Below are 23,998 nucleotides of genomic sequence, written 5' to 3' on the forward strand. Positions count from 1 at the left end.
CCCCCTGTAGACCCATCTTCCACCTCCGCTCCCGCCTTAGGAACCAAGGCGCGCCCCGCCCCACCAACCCCAACCGCAGGAATTCACCCCTCAACGTCCAGCCCCACCACTCTCTTCACTGAAGATGGAGACCGAAACATCACCGCCGAAAAATCCCTGAGGAGCGAGCCACTGGATTCAGCGTCTGGGGACAAGCATTTTTTGGACCCTGGCGAGGCTGCGTGAGCACCAAGAAATGGGATGCTGCACCGAGAGGGTGATCGTAAAGAGACAGTCCGGGCCCCCTCCTTCCGCGCGCTCGCGGCTCCTGTGTCTGCTCCCTATTGGTTAGCGTGGTCCAGGGGGCGGAACCACTCGAAGCCCCTCCCACTCGAGGGCTCCTGGATCGCGCGAGCTCCTAACCCGCGGAGTTCCAGAGCTGTGCTCTGTCTGCGACTCGGTCCTGCAGCGCCTCTAGGCTGCAGGTCGGTGCTCCAACCACCTGCTCGGTGCTGCGTCCTGGGAAGAGGAGAGGAGAGGAGAGAAGAGGGAGGGGGGCGGCGGGGGTGGGGGGAGGAGGAGGAGAGAGGAAGCTTACACACGCCTTCCAGTCCCTCCACTCAGAGCAGCCCTGAGACCGCGCCGTCGCCGCTGCTTTCGCTGCTACGGCTCTGCCACCTGAGGAGACCGCCTGGACTCACCGCCCCTTTGGCCACCCCCGGCGATTCCTGCCTAGCACCGGGCTTTTGATGCACACTGCCACTACTATTATTATAATTCCAAGAGAGGGCGAATAACAGACCAGCCTAAAAGAACCACGTACACCTTTCTGAAATACTCAAGTGTCTCCTGGGAAGAGAGGGTCGTCGGTCCCGGGAGGAGCAGCCACTGGGGCCAAGGGCAGGTGTTGAAGGGGAGAAAGGAAGAGTTGGGGCGCTGCGTGCTGTAAAGTTGCTTGCGGCGGAGACCCGGAGGTCCAGCGCCACAGCCCGGGGGGGCGGTGTGCCTGGGAGAAGCCGCTGCCCCCTGCGTTGGGACCTGCGAGCTCGCGGGCTGCGCGGGGCCGGGGACGACGCCCCCTCCTGCGGCGCGGACTCTGTCGGTGGCCCCCGAGGAGGACGGACGAGGAGGAGGAATATGGCATCGAAGGCGGGCCCCTCCTGCCGTCTAGTCTTCTGCCTCTTGATCTCCGCCGCTGTCCTCAGGCCAGGTAAGCAAGGGCCTCGGAGGAGCCCCAGGCCGACGAGGAACCGGGGCAGTTCCCTCGGTCAGCGGCGCAGGCCGCGCACCTCCGGGGCTGTGCGCCCGGGCGAGTGGGGGCGGTGCGGGCAGCGAGCTGGCTCTGGGTTCGGTCACCTGTGCCGCACGTTTGGGCCCGGCCGGCTGGCTCAAGTTTGGGCAGGGACTGGGGGCCTTGGGTAAATCTCCAGGAACTTTGGGTGCTGCCGGGGTTCTGCTCCAGGGGCCCCGGGGCAGTATTAGTCCGGTTCTCTCCCCGTCGTCCCCTGCGGCCCCCTCCTAGGCGGCGAGCCCTTGCCCTCTGACAATTCCTCCAGTCCTTGGATATCAAAAGTCCACGTCACTGCGCTCCGGGCAGTTTTCCTTTCGCTTAGGTTTCCGAGAAAATAACTGCCCGCACTTTTTTTTTTTTTCGGGATAAATCCCCTGGTAACTCCCCCTCGGTAAGAGGTGAAGAAGGGATGGGAAAGGTAGAAGAGAAAGGGAGGACTTTAATCACTCCTTTTTGTAGAAACCTCCTGCAGCTTAATTCGGGGTTTGAGGCCCCCTCCCCCATCGCTTGGGTGGGTCATGAGTGTCGGGGTGGTGGCCGGAGAAGAACGCAGCCTGAACCGGACTTGGCAGCCAGGGTTGTGAGACCTCAGTGAGTGGTTTGTGGATTTTTCAGGACTTGTGATTCAACCTCAGTTTTCAGTTATGTACTGAACCTCGGAAGCAAAAAAGTCAAAATCCCCAATAACTAAAATATCTAGCCGGGAATCCCTTTCCTACCCTAGGGACGGCCCCCGTGGCTGTCATCCTGAGACCCACCCGGTCGGCTGACCCGAGTTGGTCTTAACAGGGCATTCTGTGTGTTCCCCGTCAGTTGATAGAGCAGCAGGTTCATTTGCTCCCTAGGACTTGAGTAATTTTTGGAATCGTTTTCTCCCTTTGAAGTTTTATCTCCAGCCCTTTGTAGACATTTGCAAGTAAAACTCCCACTTCCTTTTTCTTTTCTTTTTTTTTCGGCTTCTGTTTGTTCTCGTACCCTTTTCTTTAGTTTTTAGCAAAGAAAGACTCACTTCCTTTTCGCGTCTTTAATTTCTGCACATCCCTTCAGTTGTGACCAAGCTGAGGCCAGAAGAAGAGGTTTGAAAGCCTCTGGGTCTCTCCCAGGAAAAGAGGGAAAGTGAGCTGGGGGCTGGAGTCTGAAGATCACAAGTGTTCGTGAACTGCTGGGCCGCTGTGGCTTCGGCGTGGTGGTGCGGAGGAGGGGCTGCCCTCTCCCGGGCTCTGTCCTAAAGTTGTATTTCTGGGTGAGGTCCTGAGCTCACCTGCAGTTCTGAGATTAGAGAAAGAGGCAGCTGTGACAAATCTCCGACGCGGGCGGGGCGTGTGAAACCCGAGTTGAACCGGATTTGAAGCAGATGGGGTAGTGTACGCACACCCGGGAGGTGGGAAGGGGAGAGCCACTTGACTTTGGCACATGGTGGATTGCACTTTTTCCTGATCTCATTGTCCGGTGTGTGAAGGAAGGGCACCCACTCTGGAGCCGAGGGGAAAGGAGGGTTGACGAGGGCGAGGTAGTTTGTCAAATGCAAAGACCCACCCTCCGCACGGTTGGTTTTCAGTTTGGCCCCCTCCCACTTTGAGAGTGCAGTCTCACCACACCAGTTCCCCGGAGCACACGCACGCGCCCGGTTTCCTTTTCCGTGCGGTGGCTCCGGGGTCTGTTTTCAGTTGGGCCACTCAGACGACAGGTTCTTCCTCACACTTAACTGCTACACGGGGAGCGGTTCCGCTTGCAGACTTCCTTCTCGGGGATTCTTTAGGAGCCGCAAGCTCGCGTTTGCAGCGCGTTCCCAGCTGCGCGCTTTCGGTGAGCTGGAAGCGTTCTCGCCGCGCCGCCAACCTCGGCGGATCTGAGGGTCAGAAACCTCAGACCCTCAGATCAGTGGCTTCCTTGAATTAATCGGGTTGGCGTGTGAGCAGAATTCTCGGTGCGGTGTCAGGGTGTTTTAAAAGAAAGGTTTGTGGCCCTAAAAGCGCCTTGTCCAGACGCAGGACGACAAGTCCTGGAAGGGAAGTGCGCCTCCTTCGGAGCCCTCTGCCTGGCTGCGCCTGTTGGGGATATGGTGCCAATGTCTGGCTTAATCAAAGAGACAAACTGACTTAGCCGCCTGCAGCCCTCCGTCTCGGGAGCGCTTTGAGTAGTGTGTGTTGAGACCTAGAGAACAAAAATTCGAGCCTGTGGAACTGCTCCTGCAGGTCTTTTGGTTTGTAGTCGCTACATAGTCATTGATATGTTCCAGGCATGGCTTGTCACCTGTTTTGAAGGGAGGGGGAGAATAAGTATGAAAAGACAGAAACTGAATTCAAAGATGAAGGCAATGAAGTAAGGGGTGAACATCCGAGGAAGCCAGAATCTCATTATCCTTGTAGAAAGAGCGTCAGCCTGTGGTGACATTTTGTATTGCTTTAAAAAATGCTTTCCTTGATTATTTAGGAGGAGGTGCAGTTAACTGTTTCTTCTCTTGGAACATGGGTGTGCACCCTTCTCAGGAATTTTTCTTAATTTCTCATTTGATACAAGGTTAATTCCCAGACACAAGCACACTTCAAGTCTCCCCTCCCCCTCAACAGTGGGATATTAGGTTCTCAATGCATTGTTTATCTCAGTAGGCCTTGGGGAAAGCATCAACTCAAATATATCCTTGCATACTGCCTGATGTGGGACTACTAAAATATATGAATTTTAAAAATGGCAAACTGCTTAGTAGCCAGTAAATATTGCTTTTTCTTTGATGATTTATTTAATCCAATAGCAATTTACAACTAAATGAGATACTGTTCTCAGTAAACTGCTTTTCTAGGCTTGGCTCAGCATCATTCACCTTTAGGCACTTGAGCAACTTATTTCACATATTTGGGCTTCAGCTCTTTTATGTAAGTAAAACGGTGGACCAAGGATCTACTCTCTGAGATCTCTTTAGCTCAGAACTGACCTAAGGTAAAATGCTGATTTGGTGTAGGCAGAGTCATTATCCAATTGTATTTTTCTAATGCTTTCAGACAGACTGAATGGATACAGTTCATATAAATTGTATTGCTAGAAAATGTCAGTGGAACCCAATTACAAAATTTCCATCTCTTTTTCTACTTGTATAAACCCAGTATAAACCTTGTGCTTACTCCTCCAGGCCTGAAGAGGGCTATTAAAAAAAAAAGTGTAATAGGATTTAGACTCCTACAATCCTGGGAAAAGAGAGATTTTTAGGTCTCAGAAAACCCCATTAGTGTAACCCATCCATCCTGGAAGACTGCCTCTATTTAAACTGCATATGTGGTTCCTAGAATGAAATGTGAGTGATCGTTGATGCTAATATATTCCTGTGACCGAGCCTTATATATACATCCTTAAGATGCTCCTAAACAAAATAATTGATTTGCAAGGTGGTTTTAAGTGCGATATAGAAGGAAATAGAAAATAGTAATGCTTTCCTGTGGTTTTAAAATCTATAGAAATCCAAAATATTTTCATGACACAATTTCAAACTTTGTCTGGCTTTTTAGAAAATTCAATTGAGCTAATCTTTTTAAATAGAATTTTGAAAGAGGATGCTTGATTGATGTTAACTTATTAAAAAGAAGAAAATCAATAAAAATCTACTTTAATAGTCTTGAGTGTTACCAGAAATTTTTTTTTTTTTATTGGAGTCAGCACTCATGTGTTCAGTTTTCAGTTATGCCATATAGGAACGTTCTGACTTTGGGAAAGCTATTTTCCTCCTCCTTCTTATCTCCCCTCTGTAAAATTTTCTGTCTTCATAAAGCATGATTCTGATTTTGGTGAGATTAGTAATTCCCTTGCTCAGCATTTGAATTTTTCAGTGAAAGCATGCTGTATTATATTAACATGCCATATGACATTATGTTATTAATAGAAAAGTTTTAAATTTATAACATTAAATTATCACTTTGGCCATTGTAAAACTTTATTTTTTTTACTTTAGGGGTGAGGGAGGACAGAGAGAGATGGAGGGAAAGAGTCTTAAGCAGGCTGCGTGCTGATGGGAGAGCCCCATGGGGCTCTGTCTCACCACTGTGTGATCACAACCGGACCAGAAATCAAGAGTGGGTCACTTCACCAAGTGAGCCACCCAGGCCACCCATACACCATTTTTTAAAAATCAGGCAAAAATCTCTCTTTTTGTTTCTTTTTTCTCCTTTTTCTCAAGTTTTCATGTCACTGAACATAGGCCTTTGTAAAATTGATCACTAAGTTGTTAGCCTTACTTGGTGTAAGAAGATAGTATTTTGTCATACAATATCTTAGATACTTTATAATCACCTTGTCTTATATTCTTAAACATACTTCTTTCTCTTCTGGCCATTTATTTAGCATAAAACATCACCAAAGAGTTCTCACTTTTTGCAGCTGTAAACTCAAGCAGACACATCCATGCGTATCCCAAATATGCAAGAAAGCAACAAAGGTGCAACTATGATAAAATAGTGCGCATATACAGAAACTTGAATTTAACTTTCCTCAAATTGTCAATTCTATCCTTCATTATTAGGTTTTCACAAAGGCCCATTTCATTTCTTACACATGAATGTATGTGGCATAATAAGAAATGAGCTAACTCACTGGAATATTAAAGAAAGTTTCCTTAAACGTGGTGGGTGATGACTTAATATTCATTTATGTATTTACTCTTGGATATCAGATCTCCTTTTTATTTTCAATAAGAAATGATAAAAGACTGGAAAAATGTTCATTTGAATTTCTCATTACCTTTTTTTTTTTTTAATTAGGGCAGAATTTCCCGTATGGAGAATAAAGTCAAGACTAAAATATATGTTTTATATTAAGAAGAGGATATTAAATGCCATTTGATAAGGTTAAATCCTACAGTTATTACAAATATCCTTATAGTGTACAAAATATATATTTGGAGTGACTTATATTTCCATTCAGCTGATTTCTCTGTTTAAATAACAGGATTTATATGCTTCCCCCCCACCTTATTACTAAATGTAATATCACATATATTTTGGCTAGAGCTAGTTCCAAATGTGCTGTGGTATTCAGTAATTGTTTTGTGGTAACCTATTATCATAGTCCATTGCTGTAGTGTATTTTCCAAGAATGAAATTAGCTTTTAGTGCTTACTCTCTTATTTATCCAGTCAGTTTTCAATTATCCATTCCATTCAAGGGGAAATCAGTCCGATCCAAAACAGTTTCTAATCAAAGGATAACTTAATTCAACTTTGACCTGAAGTATTTCAATGAACATGCATGTGTCTGATTTTCTAAGAATTCATAGTATTGCAACATAATGAAGCTAAACTGTGGGAGAATAGATTAATCAGAAATCAGACTGCTGTCCAGCTTCTCTGGTTTGTTAGCCCTCCATCCCTCCTTTTCCCCCTAAAACTCTCTCTTCTGTTGCTTTGTGAGCCATGCATCCTGGTGTATCCACATTGGTCCTGGTTTATCCTGATGTCCTGATTCAATTATTAATGGTACCTTATTTCACCTTTAGAAGTGCAGTTTGGATGACAAATCATATGCTCACTATGAGTATTAATGACTTGCCTGTTAATATGTCTGTCTTAGACTACTTAACTATAAGTACTCTCATCCTGCCAAAGTGCATAATTCTAACCTTTTTTATTTATAAGTTACAGTGAAATATCAATAAGAGACCACATGTCCCTCTAGTGTCAAGTGTAGGAGAGATGTAATGTTATAGCCCTGAACCTCAGAATGTTGTAGTGGGTGTAAAATATTAAGGATCCCATGGTTTGGAATAGAAATAAAATTGACCTGAAATACCAAGAGAATAATAGTGTTTGGAATTACCTGGAGCTATACTTTATTTCTAGGGAAGACCTATTTCATTCTGGTCTGGAATCCTTTCTCAGCCATTTGCATAATTCCCTTTCTGTTCTTCTATGAGGCTTCTCAGTAGCTCCACTATCAATTTGGATACAAAAATAATCATCAGAGATGTCTATTAAATTGAAAGAACCTCTTAAGTCTTTTTGTATGTGTAAGGTACAGTTGTATCGGTTTCAAATGGTGACCTGACTTGGGGCAGCCAACAATATGACTGGGACATTTGGTGCCAAGACTGACTTCCTAATTAGGCACCCATGGGTTATTTGGTTCATCGATATCTAAGTGTCTCAGGTTGGTACTTAGAAAACTCCAAAAGGAATGAAGCTAGGGAAGGTGAGAGAATATGATCTAAGCACACAAAGTAAAGGATAACATAGTTTTGTCCTTGTTGATAAAGCAGAATGAAGGGAGAGGGTATTGGTCACTGTGGCTAAAACTCTTGTCAGCACATCCCCAAGTATTTTCTCTAATTACTTGGGAAGTTTATTGGTATGAAATTTACCTAGTTCCAAATCAAGAAAACATATAAGCACATGTAGCTACTCTTATTAAATTTTTGAACCATAGTGTATCAATTAATTATGCTATATAATAGAGCACTCCAGAACATAGTGGTTTAAACAGCAACCATTTTATGCAGTTTATTATTCTTCAGGCTGGCAATTTAGACTGGACAGTTGGGTGCTTTTCTGATTTTAGTAAGATATCTTCATTTTACTGTAATCTGCTGTGGCTGAGCCTAGGTAGCTTGCTTTTGGAAGTTGGTAGTTGTAATTCAGAGAAAATTTACCCTTCTCCATGGTCTTTCATTCTCTAACAGGTTTCCCTAAACTGTTCTCTTGGTGGAAGCAGGGTTCTGAGAGAAAGCAGAAATCTGCAAGGCTTCTTCTGGCAAACCATCGCTTCTGCCACATTCAGTTGGTAAAGACAAGTCCCAAGCCCAGCTCAAATTCACAGGGAGATAGCTCGAGGTGGGGTGGAAATCATCTCCTATTGAATGGAAGGAGCTAAAAATACTCTTGGCAAACAGTATGCATAAAGATCAGGAGAGAGGATTAGGACCATTTTTGCCATCAGTCAACCATTGGGAGATGTGACAGCAGTTAGTATCCTTACTTAGCCCCATATTCATAGTTTACACCTTCCTCTTCTAGATCCTTTGGCAGGAAATGTGACATTAAAGAGGTTCAAGCATTGTCAGTAAAAACACTATTTCCTATGGCTGAACCCTTATCTTCCCCTGGAATAAAATTATGGAAAATTATGCGTGTGTGTGTGTGTGTGTGAGAGAGAGAGAGAGAGAGAGAGAGAGAGAGAGAGAGAGAGAGAGGGAGGAGAGAGGAAAGAGAAAGAAAGGGAGAGAGCATGCATAATTTTGAAGGGTTAAATGCATGCAAATTATGGTCAGAAGTAAAATGTGGTAGAAGAGGGATTGGTGAAAAAAATGGGAGATTGCCTTAGGTCCTTAGATACTCATCTTGTATTCATCTTGTTCAGTTTTTTTTTGTTTTTTGTTTTTTGTTTTCTTGAGAGAAAGACAGCATGTACCTGTGTGTTGGAGGGGAGGGACAGAGGGAGAGAGAATCTTAAACGGGCTCCATGTATCACAGAACCCAACACCAGACTCTGGGTTTGATTTCACCACCTTGAGATCCTGACTTGAGCTGAAATCAAGAGTTGGGTGCTTAGCCAACTAAGCCACACAAGAACTCCTGTTTAGTTTCCTTAATTGACGGCTGAGATAGATGAAGCCACAGGTGAAAAGATTATGTAAAATTCAATAGCAAATTAGCCAGTTTTTTGAGATAACAATGTTCTTAGTTTCGTTTACAACCTAATGTCATACATTCAAGCTGTACAGGACCATAAAATTACTTAGATACTTGCCTAAGTGTCACAGTGTTGGCCAATCCAAGATTAAAACTCATATAAATTAACCTGAAACTAATATAACACTGTATGTTAATGAACTGTAATTAAAATAAAAATAAAAACCTCATGGAAATCAACCATCCAGCATTTATAAACAGCATTCAATAAATATTTATTCAGTGATCAAATGTGCAAAATATTGTGCTTGGTCCTGGGATACTGCAACAAACTAGTTCCTAGACAGTCAGAGTTTTATCATTCCAAGAAATTATGTTCTTTCTGGGAAATAGACATTGATCAACTAATTATATAATTTGCTATAAGTTTTGCTACGTACTACAAGAACAAATAAAGAGTATTTTACATCAAAGTGGCCAGATGTGGCCTGGGCTTTAGGAAAAAATTGGAGAGATATTTTCAGGAAGTGATCTCAGGTATATGCTGAGTAATAATCAAGCAGAAGATAAGGGCTGAGAGAATGGTATGAATTAAGATGCCAACATGGGAAGGAACATGGCTTCTAACTTCAGGAGGTCACCAGGAATTCGTTCCTGTAATTTCTCTGATTTATTCACCAGTTGCAGGGCTTAAAGGGGATCTTTCTGATCTTATTCAAATACTCACATACAGGTAAATATTTGCATATATACTTTCTCCCTTTAATAAAAATCAAGTGGGAACATACTATACATACCATTTTGTGCCCTTCCTTTATTGCTTAACAGCACATTTTGGAGATTAAGAGATTATCCCATGTCAGTACATATAGCTCTCATTTTTTAAAAAAATTTTCATTGTTTATTTATTTTTGAGAGAGAGACAGAACATGAGCAGGGGAAAAGCAGAGAGAGAGGGAAACACAGAATCTGAAGCAGGCTTCAGTCTCTGAGCTGTCAGCACAGAGCCTGATGTGGGGCTCGAACTCATGAACTGTGAGATCATGACCTGAGCCGCAGTCAGATATTTAACTGACTGAGCCATCCAGGCGCCTCTCTATCTCATTTTTAAAGATGTATTGGATTTTATTGTACACACCATAATTAATTTAACCATTTCCCCAGTTCTTGGAAATATAGACTGTTTCCAGTCTTTTTGTTACAAACATGACTATAGTGAATATCCTAATACATGTTCTTATTCATATGCATGGTTATGTTGGTAGGAAATGTCCTGGATGTGAAATTTCTGAGTCAAAGAATATGTGCATTTTTCATTTAGAAAGAAAGTCTAAAATTACAGTTCAAAGAGTATATACTGTATTACGTATATTTGGAAGCTGCTAAGGGAGAAGATTTTAAAATTTCAAATCACAAGAAAAAAATTGTTAACTGTGTGTGGTGATGGGATATTTACTAAACTTCTGATAATCATTTTGCAATATATACACATATCACTATGTTATACAACAAAATAATATAGTGTTATATGTGTAACATTACAATTCAATGATTTCTCAATTAAAAAAGAGTGTGTATCTTTAAAATCTCAACAGGACTGTATGGGAATGCCCCTACCTCATATTAATAGTTCAGAGTTAGGGGAAAAGTATAACATGAAAGAAAACAGGATAATAGGTTGATTCTATTTATGTAAAAGTGAGAATTATAGAATAATAGGCATGTACACTCTAACATGTAAGGTAAAAACTATAGATTGGTGCTTAGCTTTATGATGCATGTGTTGGGACCAAAATTGGGTGAAAGAAGTACATTTATTTAAATTATTATTGCTCTTTCCACATGGCTTTCCAAAGATGGTTAACATTTAGAACATAAATTATGTAAATCATATTTTTTTTTCATTTTGGAAGATTCATATTCTATAGGGTCAGGTGAACTAAAGCAGTGGATTAAGAGACAACAACATGTGAACCTTAAGAAAGTTGATACTGGGGCACCTGGGTGACTCAGTCAGTTGAGTGTTCAACCAGCTCTGGTCATGAACTCAAGGTTCATGAGTTTGAGCCCTACATCAGACTAACTGTTGTCAGCCTGTCAGCAAAGAGCCTGCTTTGGATAATCTGTACCTACTTTTTCTCTCTGCCCCTCCCCCACTTGCACGCACACTCTCTTTCTCTCTCAAAATAAATAAAACATAAATTAAACTTAATAAAAAAGAATAGTTGATATTGTTTTATATGACACAGATGGTTTCCAAATATTTGTTAGTTGCCTGTAGGTACAATATACATTGTGTAGGTGGACTAATGTCATTTTGTAAGCCCTCTATAATAGATCTTACTAAACAGATTTCACTTATTTTTTTTTTAATTTTTTTTATTTAATGCTTTTTTTAAAATTTACTTTTGAGAGACAGAGAGAGAGAGTGTGAGCAGGGGAGGGTCAGAAAGAGAGGGAGACACAGAATCTGAAACAGGCTCCAGGTTCTGAGCTAGCTGTCAGCACAGAGCCCGACGCGGGGCTCGAACCCATGAACCGTGAGATCTGACCTGAGCCGAAGCCGGACGCTTAACCGACTGAGCCACCCAGGCGCCCCACATTTCACTTATTTTTAAGTAAGTCATATTTTGAACAATTCTTCCAACAAGTTTAACAGACTCATCAAAAGTGTTTACTAGTGGATAAAAAGTATCATCTTCTGTAGATTTATAAAAAAAAAATCAGTGCCATTAAATATATTTTACCCTATAATTTTTAGATTTATTATGGAAGGAAGTAAAATATATTTTTATTGCCACTTCTGTATAGAAAAACCATAACAATATGTTTATGAGGTATGTGATGAAGATATATTTTTTAAACAAGGCAACAAATATTCAGAGTTTTTAAAAAAAATTTTAATGTTTCATTTATTTTTGAGAGAGAGAGAGAGAGAGAGAGAGAGAGAGACAGAGTATGAGCTGTGGAGGGGCAGAGAGAGAGGGAGACACAGAAGCCAAAGCAGGCTCCAGGCTCTGAGCTGTCAGCACAGAGCCCAACATGGGGCTAGAACTCATGAACCATGAGATCATGACCAGAGCCAAAGTCGGATGCTCAACCAACTGAGCCACTCAAGTGCTCCCACAGTGGAGTAAATATTAGTATGCACAAACTGTAATTACATAAATAAAGCAGTTTCTGCCTAGCACTTAGTTTTAAATGTTTCAACTGTGGCATTTATACTTTATTCTACAAGCAATTTCTCTGCTTGGTGACAGGTATGACACTCTTCCAAGAAAAATGCTTATGTTAGCTGTAAGACATAGGTTTTATAGTTTTGCAGAGATGGGCATGCCTCTAAATATGAATAATACTTTTGCTATCAGATCTAAGAGTAAAACGTAATACATATTTGGATTTACCCTGTTGGATTAATCCTTTGCTCAACTCAAGCCCAGTGGATGGTAATCTAGTTCTCAAATAGAAATTTTCTTTAGGAAATGACTGTTTTAGTATGAAGTAAAATTGCTTTTCTTATCATAGTAGAATGACAAGTAAGTAGCTGTTTATTAAAACAAAACCTGCATCTGCTCGTTTTTCTCTTTGCTGATAAGAAATATGTCTCCTTTCTAAAATAAATCATAAAACAGTAAAAAAAAAAAAAGAGTAGAGTTTTAGGGTGTGGTTTAGAGGTTATCATTTTTTAGAATTGATCTAAAATGTTTAGTAAGAAAGGATTTGAACAGCCTGAATAGTGATTTTATTGTAGATAGTATGATTATACCTGTATGATATTTAAAAAAATAATTCTTTGCTTAGTTTTTGTGAACTGTCAATGCTTACAGATTTCACAGACTGTCAGTACATGACCTAGATCCTATTGTGTCCGAATTGAGGGGCGTGGGTGATGGATCAGAGCATTAGTTTGATATTCTAGCTCTTACCTCTGTTTTCTGATTTGTAATATGAGGAGAACAATATTTCAAGGTTCATTTAATATGGATATTCCAATAAGGGAATGAGTGTATAGCATTTCTCAGTGCCTGACATATACTGGACTTTCAACCAATAATGATTGTTATGAATCACAGTTTTTAGTAATCATATAATCGTAATAATATCAGTTTATTCATTTCAGAAAATACCTCATTTTTCTGATTGGAAGATCTATTCCAGTCCCATCTAAGTACATGTCAGGGGGTTTCCATAACAAAGTTGGACTTCATATTCTTCTTAGAATGTTTCACAGTCCCAATATCTGTCAAACAATTTCAGTTTTAACAACTAAAGGAAAACAAAAGAAAAACACAAACTGAAAATTACAATCTTAAATGTGATTTCCTGTGAGCAAAACCTAATAAAAAATATGTTCTAAAATTATAAGTACTTTGTAATGTACAATATTATCCTTAGAAATTTATATTGTATATGTGTTTCTATAATTTGAAAGATATTAGACCTTAGAAAGAGAAAAATTTTACTATTATTAAAATGGAGTCATTTTGATGATATAATTATGATTTTAAATACAAGACACATTTTCTTAACTATAATTCAATAGAGGGACTGCCACTACTTTCCTTTTATGAGCACTGTAGGGTGCTTCTATTTATTATGATTTTCTGGTGAGGTCTTATTTAATAGTGAAATAATTAAGACTTTATGATTTTAATGCTAGTGATATTTTAGAAATTGAGTGATATCCTCTTATTAATGAGATTCAAATGCTTCTACAAATAATATTCGCTTTAAAATCCTCATTTTATCAAAGTAGTTATACCCCTGAAAAGCATACTTCACTCTAATATAGCAAGGCATTCAAAGGAGAACAAAGTTTATTTCCAATGATAAAATACTAATTTTTTTTACACTACTTTTGTGGTATCTATTAAATGAAAATAGCTATATATTTGAATAGGAAAGGAAAAATAGCTGATATTTTTCTCAATTACTCTGCCTAGATTTTTATCCAAATGATTATAGATTTCTACATGGAACCAGTCTGCACTCACATCTTTCTCTCTTTTTAATTTTCCCAAATGTCCCTTTGACTTAAAGAACTCCAACTATATTTTCAATCTAATTTTATCCATCACCTGTGTGTGACCCCGACAATTTATTTATCATTTATGAGATTCACCTTTGTCATGGAAGTATTGCATCATATGATTTCTAAGATCCTTACAGCCTAAAAATTCTAAGATTAAAAATTATATGTGATTTAGAGAAATATGTATAGGCTTGAATCGATGGTAACAGTAAGTTTTATTGGAGGTCCAGTTAAGAAAAAAATATTTAAAATGATGATCCCTATTGATTTTTAAATTCAAAATGGGAATTATTTTATTGAGTTGTGCAGAAAATTGCATAATTCCACACATTAGACTTCTTAATTTATTACTAAAATGCTATCAGTGAAAGAAATGGCCCAGTTCTCTGGCATATTTAAGAATCACCAACACGGAGACAGCTTTTAAACATTTCATATTGAAATAAGATGCACTGTTAAGAGGGTAGCCTGGGGATTGAGGCCTGTAGCTTACTCTTTATAATTTTAAGCATTCTTTAAGTAATTGTTTTATTGTGCGTACTTTCCATTATAGATTAGAGTTTGAGAATGTGGCTTCTGGAGCCAAATTGTGTGGTTTTGAAACTCGCGTCTCTACTCTCCACCAAAGAGCCAGGTGACATTGCGCAAATGACTTAACCCTCTTTCTGTTTTAACCAGTGCAGTATGGATAAGCTCATTCATCAGTGTGATTGTCAAATAATAAACTCTTCAATCTCTTCTCTCTGCCTCCAAAATGATACAAGATGAATAGAATCCTGTAACTGCTCTGCTTAAAATATTGCAGTGGCTCTCCATTAGAGTAAGAATAAACTATAAATCTCTTAGCATAGTATTTAGGGTTCTAGTTACATTTTTTAACACAAGTCTTTCTTGGACTTCCATGCTCCAGCCATACTTCTAAATGTGCCATTGCCTTCTTGTTCCCTGTCTCTTTTTTTTTTATCCAAGAATGCTATTGTTACACCCTCTCCCATCACCCTTTCTTTTCCTGAATAACAATTTCTTTGCTTCAGAACACAGTTTAGATGCCATCTCCTCCAAAAATTCCTTCCTGGTCTGTCTAAAGTGCTCATGCTCTGTAGTTTTAAAGCTCACTTCATTTATTTCCTATTTATTCTTGCCATTCTTCCCTTTGAGGATTTTGAGATCCTACAGGCAGGGTCTATGTCTTCTTAATATTTTTTCAATTCTGTGTCTATTGATATATAACATATCCCCAGCACATATATGATGATGGAATAAATTGATTAATAACAACTAGAAATCTTGATTGTTAATGAAGCCTATTTATAATTTAAAAATATATTCATGTATGAGTAAGAAATATTTATATTGAGATAAATTTTCAATTGTTTTTAGAAATTTAATCAGTGAGTAATCCACACCGCTCAAAGCAATCTACAGATGTAATGTAATCGCTATCAAAATACCAATAACATTTTTCACAGAACTAGAACAAATACTACTAAAATTTGTGTGGAACCACAAAAGATCCTGAATAGCCAAAGCAATCTCGAGAAAGAAGAACAAAACGTGAGGTATCACAATCCCAGATTTTAAGATATACTATGAGCTATAGTAATAAAAAAATTCTGGTGTTAACACAAAAATATAGATCAATGGAACAGAGTACAGAGCCCAGAAATAAACCCATGTATGTATGGTCAATTAATTTACAACAAAGAAGTCAAGAATATACAATGTTAAAAAGATAGTCTCTTCAACAAATGGTTCTGGGAATCTGGACAGCTATCATAAAACCTGGACAGTTTTATGATAAAGGATGTGATCATAGGAAAAGTGAGTATTCTGTAACTGGAAAGGACAAGGGATATTTAAGAGAACAGCTTATCCTGCCAAGGGAGGTAGACAAGGGAAAGAGAGGACCTATCTACAGAGGGAGGAGAAAGATAAGACCTGGAAACAAGCATGAAAGGGTAATTGGTATTAAAAAAAAAGATCCTGCTACATTATATATGTGGACCAGTAACATTACACTATAAAACAACTTTTCTTTTTCTGCTTTGTCGAGACACCTAGTTGATAATACATTCTAGTAATTCTAAATTTGAATCTCTCCTGTTAGTAACAATCACTTAATTTCTTATTTTGAAGGGTGAAGAACAAGGGCTGCCCAGAAACTTCTTATGGAGAAATTCTGATGCAAAGCTCTCTTCAAATCCTGAGAATTATTGACCAAATTTAGCAGCGCTTTTCAAATTTGACAAAGTGAAATCATGGTTCTTTACCAAAGTTTAGGTATCTGAATGGCATTAGTTTGCTAATATTCTAGAGGTAAACTAAAGTTAAATTAAGTAATGCTAGGGAATCTCATTTAATAATGAAATTAGGTAAATATAAAACATACCTATTAGTTTCTAGCTGAGCATAAATCTAGCGTATAGTCAGATCTGTGGGGGAAGCAGAAGGCTTGTCTCTACAGGTTCATGCCTGAGCCAGTGAGAATGTAGTAAGACCATGTTTTTCAACCCCCTTCCCCACAGATGGATGGAGCATATATTATTAATATACTATTGAGTGATCTACTCTAAACCTAGTGTGCCTGGGGTAAACTTGAGCATTGAGCTTCTACTTCCCTTTCCCCAAAGAGTGGTGCTAGGGCTAGAATAAAGACTTTACTTCTCAAGTTTATAGAGGAAGTTAAAATTAGAGAAATGAGTATAAGAGAGAGATAAGTGGTTGATTACTCAAATTCTAGAAAGGGAAGTCTCATGAGTGAACAAATTTGAAGGAACAAAAAATGGATGTTAGAAAAGCAGAATTAGGAAGACAAAAATGAGCCAGTGAGATATCTGGTTAGAACAGGTGCCTCATATGTATTTGGAATCAACCGCACAATGCTTCATGCATGAACCAGCTGAGTGGAACTATTCAAGGCCAGGATAAACTGGAGATTTGGTCATAGTTACAGGCTTTTTCCTTGATTTATTCACAAATAGAGCCCAATGAAATAAATTTTCATTGGCCATGGGCATTACTCCCCATCCTTAGATTTTACAAGACATTCCCTCATACCCTACCTTCTTACCCTTTTGCCATGCCCCCATCCCTAGGTATTGACTGTTTCCTGACAGCTTGACTTGACCTGCTATCATATTGAAGTCAATATATACAGTTTATATTTATATTTACTTGCTTTCATAGTGAGTTGTGGATTTTCTTCTTTAAAAAAAAATTCATGTGGAAAGTTAGGTTATATTTTTTCCTATCCACTTAGGTACACTTCTTCCTATATGAGAAGCATGCCTGCTTGGACACAAAGCTCTAATTCAGGAACTACTAAATGGTTAGGATTATTTTATTCCCTCTTCAAGCACAGTCTCCAATGTTTAGAATGTTATTCTTCTGTACTTAATCCTTTAATGTGAAAACAAACATCAAAGGTACTATGAGCAAGTCACCCAGTAAACATGATTTTCCCAATAGTTTCCATCTTGCTCTGGTTAATAGCATATTAAGTGTTAATGATATTTCAAACTAACTCCTCTTTTTACACAGATCATTTTTTAAAATGAAATTTAAGGATTTCTCCATAAGAGAAATAGAATAACAGAGGAGTAATTACATTTCAACAGCAGTATTTAGCAGTCAAATAGGCTGAGCTTTCAAATGAGTTTGCGCTAGGAATGGCAGGCGGAAATAAAAATAAAATAGTCTTCTCCACCCACAAAGAGAAAAAAACAAACAAACCAAGAAACCATCAAACAAAACCCAGAAACACTTCAAGCATAAGATCATCTTTTACTTTACTTTTTTGTTGGTTATTTACTTTGCCTTCTGGAAATATTACACAATCTATTAGCTTTCTCTGTTTAGATATTGCTGGGTACAAAATGTACTAATAACTTTTAAAAAATAAACATTGATTCTCACAACATAACCAGTGAGGACTTTTTAGCCACATAACTACATTGTTGAATATAGTTGCTTAACAAATAACAAAATAAAATGAAAAAGAAGTTAAGAAAACAGGCTCCATTCAAACAGTCCATATACTTTGCTAACCTTATTATTTTGTGATTAAAGTAGAAAACATTTAATAGTGAGTGTTGGTATATTATTGATGAATTGATAACAGTAACCAGGACCAGGAACTTTCCTTCCCAGGGAGGCCTGAATGCCAGTGATTCCTGGGGAGGCGGGTGACTGTACAGGGAATATTGGCCCCAGGTTTCGGTTCTGCCTTTGTCAACAGCCCTGAGATTTTGTTTCGTCACTTATTTCTGTTTTCTGTTTCTTTCCTTATTCAATGACGATATCAGGCTAGAACTGAGTGGGCGTCCTTCCATGTGATTATGAGTATTGTGTGATTTTATTCCACTGCCAAATAAAAATGATCTTTGCATTGTGTCTTTTTGTGTGATTTATACTTCTTTTGTTCTCATCAGTATGCTCAATTAAGAGCTAGCCGTGTAACATTTTCCAGATTGAGATTCCCAGTCACAGTGGTCCATTAATGAAATAATTGAGCCATAGAAATAAATACAATGTAGGCAAGTGTTAACAAAGTGTAAAATTATGATAGACAAAGAGGGATACAACTTCTACTTTACTCAACACTGAACAAACTTCATGAGAGTACAGTATTATATTTCATTTCAGGCTCCCTATTTTATTTATTTATTTTTTTTAAAGTTTATTGTCAAATTGGTTTCCATACAACACCCAGTGCTCTTCCCCACAAGTGCCCTCCACCATCACCACCACCTCTTTTCCCCCCCCCCCCCCCCCCCCTCAGCCCTCAGTTCATTTTCAGTATTCAGTAGTCTCTCAAGTTTTGCATCCCTCTCTCTCCCCAACTCTCTTTCCCTCTTCCCCTCCCCCTGGTCCTCCATTAGGTTTTTCCTGTTCTCCTGTTAGACCTATGAGTGCAAACAGATGGTATCTGTCCTTCTCTGTCAGGCTCCCTGTTTTAAATAAAGTTGTAGAAAAGTTGGATTTGGTTCAAGAGGAAAACAATAAAACTGATTAAATATTATAGAATACAGGTTCTGTGAAGAAGGGTTAAGGTCAAGAAGGAAAGGGAGAAGTGAATTAATAGCTGTGATGAGAACATTGATCTGTGAGTCTGTCTCCGTAGTAGACTGCTGTCCCATAACAATAATAACAAAATAGGACTCAACTGCTGAAGGAAAAATGCTTGACTTTGAATTTGCTACCTTTGGACAAGACTCAGAAACTGCTCTCTCTGATAGTGTTAATAAAATGTTACAGCCATTTGTTGGTCTGGGGTATTTTATATATATTCCATACTCTAGTCAGATTTTCTGATGCCTCTTTCAATTTAGAGATGAGTATGAAAAGATAATAAATGTGTTAAGTGCTTCATTTTTCTTACCTGTAAAGTAATAGGAATAAACTGTAACTTACTTGGTTCAAATGTTCTATGATCTTTTGAGTGTTGGGATGTTGGATCTAACCCTTAGTTTAATACTTAATTATACAAATATTCTTCTAGAATAACCTGTTTTGAGAAATCAATCTTTCCTTTCTTTTTCTTTTAAAATATAAAATGGGCATATTTTGAATTTAGTAAATGGATTCCAGATGGTTCTAACCACACCCTGTGGATCATTTGCTCCTGAGGGCTCAAATCTCTGAGACTTTATAGTCAAGATTTAGAGACTATGAACTCAATGGCTATATTAAAGAGTTTGTGAAAGAATAGAGGAAGATTGAATAACTGAAATAAGTTACTTAAGTGTGTAAGTTATATAAGGTCTCTATGTCAATTTCCTTATCTGTAAAATGAAGAGGATAATGGTAATTATATCAGAGGTTTGTTGAAAGAATGAAGATAATCTTTGTAAAGTGTTTAACAAAATGAATGGCAAGGAACAGGCTTTGGAAATGTTAACTATTATTATTAATATTGCCATTATTGTCCATATCTTAAATTGAACAATTTAATGTATTGTATCTTCCAAGAGAAAGTTTAAATATGACACATTTAAAATGTAATAGAAAAGATGAAAAAATTTTCATGTAAAGTGGAAAATTATCCCACTACAGTTTTCCCTATTCTTATTTATTAAAAATACAAGCTTGAATAGTAAGAAGAAAGGGGTGAAAGGACAATGTATATGGTGTGCTCATTTGCATGAAAACGTATTTAAATAGACATAATCATTAAACATGCCTGGGTATACATTGATATTTTCTCCTGAAAAATATACAAGAACCTTTAATATGGCTATCTGTGAAAGGAGAAACTGGGGATAGGAGTTGGAAGGAACCCTTTTTAAAAACTTTATGCTATTTTTTATTATTTATTAATTTTTTAGATTTTCCTTTTTAATGTTTCTTTAGTCTGTCTTCCTTCCTTTCTTTCCTTCTTTCTTTCTTTCTTTCTTTCTTTCTTTCTTTCTTTCTTTCTTTCTTTCTTTCTTTCTTTTTCTTTCCAACAACTCTAAGCTTGCTTTATTTTTTAAATATATAAATTTATTGTCAGATTGGTTTCCATATAACACCCAGTGCTCTTCCCCACAAGTGCTCTCCTCCATGACTATCACCCCTCTTTCCCTTTCCCCCTCCCCTTTCAGCCCTCAGTTTGTTTTCTGTATTCAAGAGTCTCTCATGATTTGCCTCCCTCCCTTTCCCTAACTATTTTCCCCCCTTCCCCTCCCCATGGTCCTCTGTTAAGTTCCTCCTGTTAGACCTATGAATGCAAACATATGCTATCTGTCCTTCTCTGCCTGGCTTACTTCGCTCAGCATGACACCCTCAAGGTCCATCCACTTTCCTACAAATGGCCAGATTTCATTCTTTCTCATTGCCATGTAGTACTGCATCGTGAATATATACCACGTCTTCTTGATCCATTTGTCAGGTGATGGACATGTAGGCTCTTTCCATGATCTGGCTGTTGTTGAAAGTGTGACTATGAACATTGGGGTACATGTGTCCCTGTGCTACTTTTTTTAAAGTTTATTTATTTTATTTCGAGAGAGAGAGCGAGAACAAGTGGAGCAGAGAGAGAGAAAAAGGAGAGAGAGAATCCCAAGCAGGCTCTACACCACCAACACAGAGCCTGACGTGGGGCTTGAGCTCACCAGCCACGAGACCGTGACCTGAGCCAAAGTCAGATGCTTAACCTCCTGAGCCACCCAGTTGTCCCCAAAACTACATACTATTTTTTAACTAGATCACTCTTCTTGTGATGTGACTATTTACAATATGTGTATTGGTTTTAGATAAACTACCAGGGTGAAGATAATGCTCACAATGATGCTACTACCAAAACTGTAGAAGAGATGTGCTTCCTAATAGTAATTTACTTACTTTGAATTAAGAATATTGAATATTGAATTAAGAATATTAGTATATTGAATCATACATAGTGCTACCCATGATTATGAAATTTTAGAATTAGAATACCAGTTTTACTCATTTTTATATGTTTCATGCTTCTCTTTCCTTTGGCACATGAAAGTTTTCTGATTTATTATAGTAAGCCTACAAACATACTGGAATTAAAATGATCTTTCATGTTCATCAGCATTTAAAGAAACATCAGTCCACATTTAAGTTGAAATCACATTTAGGATGAGATTGCAGAGTTTGCTTGCTGATTGGTGTTTTGAAATGATTTGCAAACGTAAAATTATAAGTCTATTTGGTGACTTGTGAAAGATTGCTCAAACATATAGTTAACAGATTACACCTGTGATGACAAGCTAGTGAGTATGAGAAGAAAACATACAGCCAAAGGAATTTAAATTTTGTGTCAGTAATAATTTTTTAACACCAAAAGTTGTTGAACCATGTTTAATTGAATGGATTATTTTAGCAGCTGGTGACATAGTAGTCCCAGAGAAATGTTTCCAAAATTCTTGTGATCCCAATAATGAGCACATGATCAAATTCATTTGTGGAATTGTGTATATTTAAACTCACTCTTGGAATTTACAGTGAAAATAAGCTTTACTAATTTTTGATGTAAAGAAACCTGTTTAACATTGTTTAATCTAATGTCTAATTGGAGATACTTAGAGAAGCACTGCATAAGAAACATTATTGTAGTTATGTCTACAAATAAATTATATCATATAAAAATATTACACAAATGAAACATATTCCAGATTTATGATTATTTCATTTCTGGCATGTTCTAGAACTATATTTATGCATAATAAATAAAAATACAACAATAGGACAAAAGAAACCTACTGTTCATTTCTATGAGTATGCATGTAAGATTTCTTCATGATTTGGAATTTAAATCATCCAAATTTTTATTTTAAGCTTACCTAAATATGGGTAATTTTAAATTTAAGAAAGTGGCTAATAATAATTGCATTGTTACTTTTTGCCTGGTGTATTGAATACTTAGTACCTCATAAATGGATGCTAGAGGCCTTGGAGATTTTCAAGGATATAATGTTACTATACAGAATGTAGAAAAATTATGTGGTTTGCTATTGTGTTGCCAAACTGTTTTTCTCAATCATAAAACATTTCAAATCATAGATATCTATAAGTAAAGCATTATTTTATTCTAATTTAAGGACTGCTTAGAGAAGTGGGGGATTATTAGATTTTATGTCTTCATTAGAGACTCACTGGAGGAATTTAACAGAGTTAAATTCTGTGAGACAGACTTAACCCTCCTAGAAATCTTTGTGACAAAAGGTTGATTCTTTTTGAGTACAGATTCATAAAAACATGTTTATAATTCACCTGATTAAAAAAAGACACCATTGGCCACCATCTCCTGATAGCTATTAACTCTGGCATCTTTCATAAAGATCAGTCATAAAATGATTTTTTTAGATTCTGGCAGTCCAGGGGCACCTGGATGGCTCAGTTGGTCAAGCATCCAACTGTTCGTTTCTGCTCAGATCAGGATCTCAATGTTCATGGGTTCAAGCCCCACATCAGCTGACAGTGCAGAGCCTTCCTGGGATTCTCTCTATCTCCCTCTTTCTCTAGCCCAACCCCTACTCCTGTCATGCTCTCTCCCTCCCTCTCTCTCTCTTTCTCTCTTCTCTCAAAATAAATAAATAAACTTAAAAATATAAATAGATTCTGGCAGTCTGAGTAATGGTATCTTACTTTTAGATTGTATTCCGGCATTTAGAAATCCAAACTGTTCTGATTTCTGTGTCCTCCTTTGTATCTGAGATTTAGACCACAGCTAGTTGAGAGCTAATCTAAAAGAGATTAGACTTTAAAATATATGTAAACATGTTTTAAAAGAAACAAAGAATAAGATAGTATAATTAAGATAGGGAGTGAAAGTTTTACTGTTGTTGTTTGTTTTAAATTAAAAAATATAATGAATACCTGCCTATAAGCAATCAACCAATTCCAGAGTGTTTAAACTGACCTCACTTGTCAAGCATTGAAGCCAGGCCTATTTAAGTAAAAGTGCTTTAAATTTATGAGCTGGGATGAATAGTTTATGAAGGGCATTATGAATCCCCTCGAATGCAATAGTAACCCAGCAGCTACAGGGGCAAACAAAAAGGCTTTGGGTGTTTTCACAGTATAGTTCTAAGCCCATTTCCCCAAGAATGCCATATCAGTAGCCCGGGTACCATGGCACTTTCACCAAGAGTGGTAACAACCTGTAAAATACCTAAAACTAAAAGAATTAAAAGTAATCTGTAGATAATTGAACTCACTAAGGAAGTACAGAATAGTTTGGGGCAGAGGTTGATTGTGCTTAGTTCTCCTTCTCCTACAACATGTGTGCCTGTAACACAGGACTCACTACCCATAGGTCTCTGAGATCTCAATACCTAAGCTTGATGTGCGAGGAAGGGGAAGCATAGACATCTTGAAACATCTCTAGTTTCTTGTTGTTGGTACACACTATCATGGTCAGGAAGCCACTGCTCTCACTCACAGATGCCTAGGCTTTTCCTAAATGCCTGATTTCATCTTCAAGAAGCCCATAGAACATTTTCTGCTTCTTTGCTGCTATTTACATTTACTAAGACCTCAGAGATTTTCTTTGACTCCTTCAACGTAGCCAGACTTTGTAAAAGCCAACCTTTGTCCCAGAGGATTTTAAAAAAATTATCACTTTGGGGTGCTTGGGTGG

At 38.3% G+C, this 23,998-nt stretch overlaps 1 protein-coding gene and 1 long non-coding RNA gene across 3 annotated transcripts in view; both read left to right on the forward strand.

Annotated features, from left to right (window-relative positions):
* The first annotated feature begins 556 nt into the window (after nucleotides 1-556).
* The window catches only part of ALCAM (activated leukocyte cell adhesion molecule), a 206,495-nt gene continuing 183,053 nt past the window's right edge, over nucleotides 557-23,998 (forward strand). For both annotated transcript variants that reach the window (XM_029939221.1, XM_029939222.1), the window contains exon 1: nucleotides 557-1,189. In XM_029939221.1, coding sequence (XP_029795081.1) covers nucleotides 1,117-1,189 — 73 coding nt within the window. In that variant the 5' untranslated portion in view covers nucleotides 557-1,116. The remainder of the gene's footprint in view (nucleotides 1,190-23,998) is intronic.
* Nucleotides 7,989-18,300, forward strand: LOC115291688. Its single transcript, XR_003908620.1, has 2 exons — nucleotides 7,989-8,028; nucleotides 16,045-18,300. It is a non-coding gene; the product is annotated as an uncharacterized LOC115291688 (long non-coding RNA).

This window comes from Suricata suricatta, chromosome 5 (assembly GCF_006229205.1).
Source record: "Suricata suricatta isolate VVHF042 chromosome 5, meerkat_22Aug2017_6uvM2_HiC, whole genome shotgun sequence".
Lineage (NCBI taxonomy): Eukaryota > Metazoa > Chordata > Mammalia > Carnivora > Herpestidae > Suricata > Suricata suricatta.